Genomic DNA, 8,625 nt, shown 5'->3' on the forward strand with positions numbered 1-8,625 from the left:
ACAGGGTGGTCCAAAAATAAAATGAAATTTTTAAAAAGGCCCATTCCGTGGTTAAATGATAGTGTAGTTCAATACATACACAGTGAATTCTGTGTTAAGATATGGATGAAAATACACCAACACACTGAAGACTCAATATACCAGTACCAGAGCCACCGCAAAGCCCCTGGCAGGGATGGGTGACAGCTTCACCATAAGGCTCAGATGAGACCCACACACGAAGTGACATTTCTCATCTTCAGAGCCTTTCTCTGTACTAGATGGCCAAGCCTGTGAGCCACAGATAATCTCTAGCAGCAGGAAGCAGGGGGATAAACTGGGACAAGTGTCCTTTCTCAGAGGGACAGTCTGTGCTTCCTTTCCTGCCCAGGCTGCCAAGAAGCAGAATCAAATCCGAGGTTGCACTGCAGTAACAAAATGCTCATATAATTAAACATACTTTTTTTTTTTCCAGTTCCGATTATTCTACATTGTTAATTTTCACTGTATAATAGACACAAATGGTCCTCTTTAGTTACCTAAGGTTTTTTCAGCCTGGAGCAGGGGAAGAAGAATCTTGGCTCTCTTTGGGCCTCAGCTCCTTCCTTAATCAATCAAACTAAAGCAACATCTCAGATGCCTATTTCCAATCATGATTTTAAGGAGCAAAAAGAGGTAATGGAAATGAAACTTCTTTGCAAACCCTCAAGGTGACCGGGAGTGAACTCGTCTTCCCAGAACCACCACCTAAGAGGGTACAGTGGGATGCACTGTGTGCCTAGGTGGTCCCTCCCTGTCCATGTGGACCCTTCCAGACAGTAGTGGGGCTGGATAAAATCAAATGAAAGACTTTATGCCAGAAATTAAGGTTCAACACAGTCAACAAGGACTCACAGAAAAAGTGAGAAGCATATTCTTGTTCAAATGAGACACCTGCTGGATCACAAGGGGACTTCAAGTACGTCCGTGTGCACTAATACCAAGACTTTCTACAGCGATGGCCATCTGGCGAGGTAGGATGTGCAATCCTCCCTCCCAGAGTGGACTAAGATGGTGTGTGTAGGAAGTGGAAAAAGGAAAAGATCTGAGAGGAATAAATACCTTTGCTCCTCAGACAACCTTCAGGGAGGTCCGTGCATAAAAGTTCTTGGCTCGCCTGCATCAGGAGGTCCTCCTGCGGTAAGAAAACCCAGTAGTCAGCGAGGATGCAGAAACACCTGAGCTCACCAATGCCAATGATCCTGAGAGATGTCTTTACAAGTCCTGGAAATGTGCCTGTGGTTACAGGGTTTGGGAACTGAAGGAAACTTCAAAAAATATAATGGAGTTGGAGTTCCCGTCATGGTGCAGTGGTTAACAAATCCGACTAGGAACCATGAGTTTGCAGGTTCGATCCCTGGCCTTGCTCAGTGGGTTAACGATCCGGCGTTGCCGTGAGCTGTGGTGTAGGTTGCAGACGCGGCTCGGATCCCGCGTTGCTATGGCTCTGGCGTAGGCCGGTGGCTACAGCTCCGATTCAACCCCTAGCCTGGGAACCTCCATATGCCGCGGGAGCGGCCCAAGAAATAGCAACAATAACAACAACAACAACCAAAAAGGCAAAAGACAAAAAAAAAAAAAAAAATCAGTAAAGCCTCACTTCTCTAGAATTTGAGATTGAAAAGCCAAGTTTCCCAAGCTCTGGACAACAGAGGTTTAGGATATTTGGCTGTATCTTTCGATCAAGAAACGATACAAAAATAAAAATAAAAGAAACAATGATACAATGTGATCTTTTTTCTTCTTCTTCTTCTTTTTTTTTTTGGCCATGCCTTTGGCATGTGGAAATTCCCTGGTCAGTGACTGAACCTGAGCCACTGCAATGACAATGCCAGATCCTTAACCCAATGAGCCACCAGGGAACTCCTGAATTCTCATTTTCTTCTCAGATTTCCTAGAAGAGCTATTTTTCCTTTTCTTACCCATTCACTGGAGGAGGGGGTAAGGCGGACACCATCTATGACAACCGTTTCCTCCCACAGAGGGAATTCAGAGAAGTGGGAACGGGTGGCAGCAGCACATGTGTAGTGTGGAGCCCCATGACAAAAGGGTCTGACCAGGCTGACAAGCTGGGAGACACTCGCCAGCCAACAATGGCTAATCATACCAAACTTTCCCTCTGGGTTATCTCTTTTTCTCTGCCCAAAGATTACAAGTACTATTCTGTTTACACATTGATTTAATTGATAAGTTCAAGATTCTGACATAGCACTCACCTAAATCCACAGATGCTGAAATCATTGCTATAACTTTTGATAATTTTTACAGCACTTAAAACAACAAGCAAGCAAAACCATTTCATCTCCAAGCAAAGCTCTGTGCTGGAAAGAGATATGAGATGGCAGGTAAAGGTGGATGTGTCGGAAATTAAGCACCATCACTGGAATGGAGGGAAGAGGCCTGGCATGGACTGTCATGTACAAGGCATAACTGTTCTTCATTTTCTTTGCGAGTGTGTCATTTTAGGGCCACACTTGCGGCATACGGAGGTTCCCAGGCTAGGGGTTGAATCGGAGCTGTAGGTGCTGGCCTACTCCACAGCAATACTAGATCCGAGCTGCATCTGTGACCTACACCACAGCTCACAGCAACGCCGGATCCTTAACCCAGTGAGCAAGGTCAGGGATCAAACCTACATCCTCATGGATACTAGTCAGATTCGTTTCTGCTGAGCCACGATGGGAACTCCCTTCATTTTCTACTGAAACTTTTGTGGGGACGTTTTTGCAAAACATGAACTTAAAACAACTACCTGCCACATAACTTATGTGTATCCATGTTTGGCAAAAAAGTATGAATTCTAGCATCAAATTTATTTGTAAATGAGAAGAGAAAGCTCTTATTGCAGAAGGAATGATGGAATTAGAAAACCACCACTTGGCAACCATCACAGTGATAATTACCTCAAGAAGGGAATTCCCGTCATGGCTCAGTGGTTAGCAAACCCAACTAGCACCATGAGGACATGATTGAACTAGCACCCAACCAGCACCGATGAGGTTCGATCCCTGGCCTTGCTCAGTGGGTTAAGGATCCAGTGTTGCTGTGAGCTATGGTGTAGGTCGCAGACGCGGCTTGGATCCTGAGTTGGTGTGGTTGTAGTGTAGGTCAGCGGCTATAGCTCCGACTGGGCCCCTAGCCTGGGAACCTCCATATGCCATGGGTGCAGCCCTAAAAAGACAAAAAGACCAAGGAGGGGGGAACACAACCTTAAGAAAAATCATTAATGGATATTAAAACCAGTGGCTAAAAGTATGAATAAGGAACAGAAACCCTCAGTCTCAAAATATCTCCCCACAAGATACTTTTAATCAGGGAGGGGAAGAAGATACCCTCACAGTGGAGGAGGCTTGCAGACCCCACCTGAAGCAGGTAGCAGAAGCCCCCCTGCCCAGGAATCAGGTGCCCCAATGCCAGGTGACTCCTAAGGGGATGCAGAGAGAACCACATCACTTCTGTGGGACCCCCGAGCCCTAGAATTCACAACCAGGACCTGACCATGAGGAAACATCAGACAAAACTAAACTGAGGAAAATTCTACAAAATGAGCAGCCAGTCCTCCTCAAAAGGGTCAAGGTCACGGGCTGAGGAGATGTTACAGATTAGAGGAGACTAAAGAGACATGACCACTGAATGACACAAGGGATCTTGGATTTTTCCTAGAAAATAAAATTTTTCGTTTGTTACCAATACATCAGTGGGATGACTGGCCAAATATGACTACGGTCTTTAGATAAAAGTACTCAATCATGGAGTTCCCGTCGTGGCGCATGCGGGTTCGATCCCTGGCCTTGCTCAGTGGGTTAAGGATCTGGCGTTGCTGTGAGCTATGGGGTAGGTTGCAGATGTGGCTGGGATCCTGCATTGCTGTGGCTCCACTGTAGGCTGGCGGCGACAGCTCTGATTAGACCCCTAGCCTGGGAACTTCCATTTGCCGCATAAGCGGCCCTAGAAAAAGCAAAAAAGAGCAAAAAAAAAAAAAAAAAAAAAAAGTACTCAATCAGTGTTAATTTCTTGATTTTGATTAATGCAGTGTGGTCACTTAACAAAATGTCCTTGTTTTGTGGGAAATACACAAATACTTAGGCATCATTTTTGCAGCTATACTCTCATCTGGGAGGGGGGATAAAAGCAAATGTGGTAAAATCTTAACAAGTAAGGAATCTGCATGAAGGGTATATGGAAATTTTTCATACTATTGCTGCAACTTTTCTGTAACTCTCAAATTATTTCAAAATAAGAGGTTAAGAAAAACATCTTTATTTGTGGCGCTACCCTTGATCCTTTCTTCAAAATGGTACTACCCTCCACGCTCCAGTTCTCAGGCAGTGAGATTAGATGCTATTTAGAGTATTTCTTCAGGCTAATACTTTATGGAAAAGGCTGAGTGCTGAGCAAAACCAAGGGGGTGAGGTGTCAGGGACAGCAGGACTCCTGCATGCTTACTTCAAGCAGCTGAGACCAACTCACAGGTTGTTGTGAGAACAAATGGGGGTGAGGGACAGATACCTTTCAGGATGGGCGCTCCAGGAGCAGAAGCTCTCACCACCCATTAGGCCTCAGACACTTGTCATCCCTTCCTGTGAGAAAAACCAATAGGACCATCACCAGCAGATCCAGTGTGTCATCTGCAATGACTGCCCTAAAGAGCCTCTGCAGGCAGTGAGCTGACCTCCCGCCAGTTGTGTATGATGCTCTCAGATTCCAAAGGACCCTGGTGAGCTTACAGAATAAACCCTAATGGTTCTGGGCCCTGGAGGGGCTGCTGGGATTTTAGTTCTGCCCCACCTGCTACTCTAAAGGGGTGTCTTTAGCTGGGGGCCTGAGCAGACCCTGGTGGAGTGCCCAGCCACCTGCCTTTCCCCTTTCCCTTGGATACCATGATTCCTAACAGGGAAGGGGAGCAGAAACCAAAAGAGACTATTCTCTCTCCTGCCCTGCTGTCTTCTCCTGAAAGGTTCTCAGTTAAGAAAAACAAGTTTTGGGAGTTCCCATCGTGGCTCAGAGGAATCGAATCTGACTAGGAACCATGAGCTTGCGGGTTCAATCCCTGGCCTTGCTCACTGGGTTAAGGATCCAGTATTGCTGTGGCTGTGGCGTAGGCTGGCAGCTGCAGCTCTGATTCGACCCCTAGCCTGGGAATGTCTATATGCCAAGGGTGTGGCCCTAAAAATCAAAAAAAGAAAGAAAGAAAAACAAGTTTTTCTCACAGCTGGTTGAAGACTCTACAAAGGTTTAAGTCTCAGATATGATCCAGAATTGTCAGGATTGAAAAAGAAACAGCACGTGAGGCTGAGGTCAGATGTGAGCCACTCTCCCCTCCCGCCCCCGCCCCAGAGTGCTGGGAGATCTCCAGATCAGGTGGGAGCTCCCTCAGTCTTGGTCCCAAGTACAGGTGAAGGAACAGAACAGGCCACTTTCTAGTGATGGCCATGTAGCAGAATTATCCTGCATATAACCCCCTCAAGGTCAGCTATAATAAACATCTGCAGAATTTATTTATTTATTTTTTGGCTGGCCAGGGGCATACAGAGTTCCAAGGCCAGGGATCAGATCCAAGCCACAGTAATGACCTGTGCTGCAGCTGTGGCAACACCAGATCCTTAAACCCACTGTGCCGGGCTGGGGATCAAACCAGCGTCCTCGGTGCTGCAAAGATGCCACTGATCCCTTTGTGCCACAGAAGGAACTCCAAAACACCTGCAGAAATTTATCAGTTACAACATCCTCTTCCTACAATATTTTATCAGCTAAATGTTCTAACTTTCAGGATTCCTAGAGATAGAGTTTCTCTCTACCAGTAAGGTTTTGCTAAATCTCAACACTTGATCATTAATATCCTAATATTCTTTGCAAAATCTGTTTTGAAGGAATCGACTTCAAGATAAAAGTTCATGTGGATTCCTCTTTCAAAATCAAGTGATGTGTGGCTCAGTGGAAATGAACCCAGCTAGTATCCATGAGGGCTTTTTTTTTGGCGGGGGGCACTTTTTAGGGCCGCATCCCAGGTCATATGGAATTTCCCAAGCTAGGGGTCAATTGGAGCTACAACTGCCAGCCTACATCACAGCCACAGCAACTTGGGATCCGAGACATGTCTGCGACCTACACCACAGCTCAAGGCAACGCCAGATCCTTAACCCGCTGAGCAAGGCCAGGTATCGAACCCGAGTTCTCATGGATACTAGTTAGATTCATTTCCACTGCACCACGATGGGAACTCCAAGGATAAGGGTTTGATTCCTGGCCTCGCTCAGTGGGTTAAGGATCCGGCATTGCTGTGGCTGTGGTGTAGGCGGGTAGCTGCAGCTCTGATTCATCTCCTAGCCTGGGAACTTCCATATGTTGCAGGTGTGGCCCTGGAAAGTAAAAAAAAAAAAAAAAAAAAAAAAAAAAAAAAATCAAGTGAAATCATTGCAACAATCTATAACATTATTTAAACTATGTAAAATAAGAAACGCCACTGGAGTGGCTCAGTGGGTTAAGGATTTGGCATTCTTACTGCAACGGTTTGGGTCACTACTGTGATGTGGATTTGATCTATAACCTAGGAACTTCCACATGCCTTTTGGAAAGGCAAAAAAATAATCTGCTTATGTAGCATTGAAAAGAATAAAAATAAGAAATGCCACATAACAGTGGAACTTGTTTTTCAAACTGATAGCAAAAAAATTCTCTGCCTTGCACATGCAACACGTCATCCTCCTGCCCACTGCTTGGAATCAAAATCAACTTTCAATACTTCTCTAAAGTTTAGAAAGATTTTAGGAGTGTCTTGAAAACCATTCTTACTGTTCATCTATAATCTTTTTTTTTCCTTTTCCAGTTGTACTGGTGGCTTATGGAAGTTCTCAGGACAAGGATCAAATCAGAGCTATGGCTGTAACCTACACCACAGCTGCTGCACACCAGATCTTTAACCCAATGTGCCAGGCCAGGGATTGAACCCGCAATGCTTCAGAAATAACGTCAGATCCTTAACCTACTGAATCACAGCAGGAACTCCTTCATCTGTAATCTGGAAAAGATGTAATACTGATTCATTCCTGTAAGGCTAGTTTATTTTTGGAAAATAACCCCACGAATATCTTTAGCAGGAAAATGAACGTACATCAGGCTCTTCAGCTTTTATGAGCAGGGCAGTTATATATTCTTCATGGCCTGATGTATCTCTGAGCCCTGGGCCCCAGTTGTAGCCAGACCCCACTGACTGCCTCCAAGCCCGAGCTTTCTGAGCTGGAGGCAGGGTGGCCCCATCTCAGTTGGGAATGCCTATACTCAGGACACAGAACACACAACAATGGGCCACAGCACGGAGCAAAGCAGATTCCTCCAACTTTCTGCAACTTGAGGGAACAGCCATGACCACATTCGCAGTGAAGAATAGTGAACACAGATGAGGCGTCTGGGTCCCTTCCCATGTCCCACACTTGCATATCTAGGAAGGAACAGCTGTAGGACAGTAACTTTATTTTATTTTTTTAGGACAGTAACTTTAAATCAACTTTATAGAGCTTAAAAAGGAAATTTCCTCCATGTATCTATATTCAGAGAAACCTTAAATAAGGCACTGACCAAGTTAGCTGTGTCAGGCATTTAATAACAGCCCCCCAACAAGGATTTATCTAAGAGAACTGCTAAAACAGGTGGAAGCAAACTCTACCTCAAGTGTCAGCAATAAGCAAATGGTGCTTTTTTTGGGCACCTCTTTGTCACACACCTTCTACAACATGAGCTGAGAACCACAGGAAACCATCACTGTGGGGACCGCAGGGCCCTGGCAGACGCAGAGAACAGCTCACCGCCACCACTTATACCACTGAAAGTGTGAAGTTCAGATTTTTTCACCTTTAAATCATTGAAAATAAATTATTTCCAACAAGATTTCCTTTTAAGCAAACAGCAAGCTCCTTTCCACTACTGGAAATTTCCCTTAGGATCAGAGACTCTGCAGGGACCAGGAAGGAAGTTTAGTGGGCATTTTGTGCAGCAGCCTTTCACTTAAGTCATACAAAGTGCACAAGACTGGGTCTTTTATGAACATGTCATTAAATAACAAGTCTCTCAAGCAGCTTAAAAGGCTTCAAGTGATTATAACCATCGTGCTTTCTTACCTGAAGTCCCCTGTCCATACACCTTCAAATACCTGTCAAAGGATGTATACTGAACCTTTGTGTGTTACGGCTAACAGACAACTCAGAGTTTTTTCTGTGTGTTGAACATGAACACATATCTTGAAACCAAATCTTTTACAAGACATTCAACCCTGATGGATCTACCACTAAGAGGTGGGGTGGGGGTGTGTTAAGGGGGGTGGAGAGCAAACACCATACAGCTTATATCTAAGCACCAAGAAAAACAAAAACCAAGCACAATTTAAAGAGGTTTCACAGATATGAGGACAGAATGTACAGCACAGAGGATACAACCAATATATTATAATAACCTTAAATAAATACAATCTATAAAACTATCAGAATCACTGTGTTATACAACTGAAACTAACATAACGTTGTAAATCAACCACACTTCAATTAAAAAAAGATAAGGTTGGTTGTTCTTATGAGGGAAAATTTTCCACGTCAAATCATCTGCATGGGATGCCTG

The 8,625-nt window shown here is 44.7% G+C and overlaps 1 protein-coding gene across 21 annotated transcripts in view; it reads right to left on the bottom strand.

Annotated features, from left to right (window-relative positions):
• Positions 1-8,625, bottom strand: part of PRR14L (proline rich 14 like) — a 66,174-nt gene that overhangs the window by 38,042 nt on the left and 19,507 nt on the right. For 18 of the 21 annotated variants that reach the window (XR_014825930.1, XR_014825933.1, XR_014825932.1 and 15 more), the window contains one exon: positions 1,081-1,153. Coding sequence is in view for 8 of the 21 variants with exons in the window: in XM_084993710.1 (XP_084849836.1) it covers positions 1,081-1,153 (73 nt within the window). In the remaining 13 variants the exon portion in view is untranslated. Of the gene's footprint in view, positions 1-1,080; positions 1,154-4,527; positions 4,599-8,625 lie in introns of all 21 variants that reach the window. The other 3 variants (XM_084993717.1, XM_084993712.1, XM_084993715.1) reach the window with 1 other exon arrangement.

Source organism: Sus scrofa, chromosome 14, assembly GCF_054392235.1.
Source record: "Sus scrofa isolate SSC_HxYL_T2T_F1_AM1 chromosome 14, Sscrofa_HxYL_maternal_Yorkshire_Landrace_v2.0, whole genome shotgun sequence".
In the NCBI taxonomy this organism is placed as follows: domain Eukaryota; kingdom Metazoa; phylum Chordata; class Mammalia; order Artiodactyla; family Suidae; genus Sus; species Sus scrofa.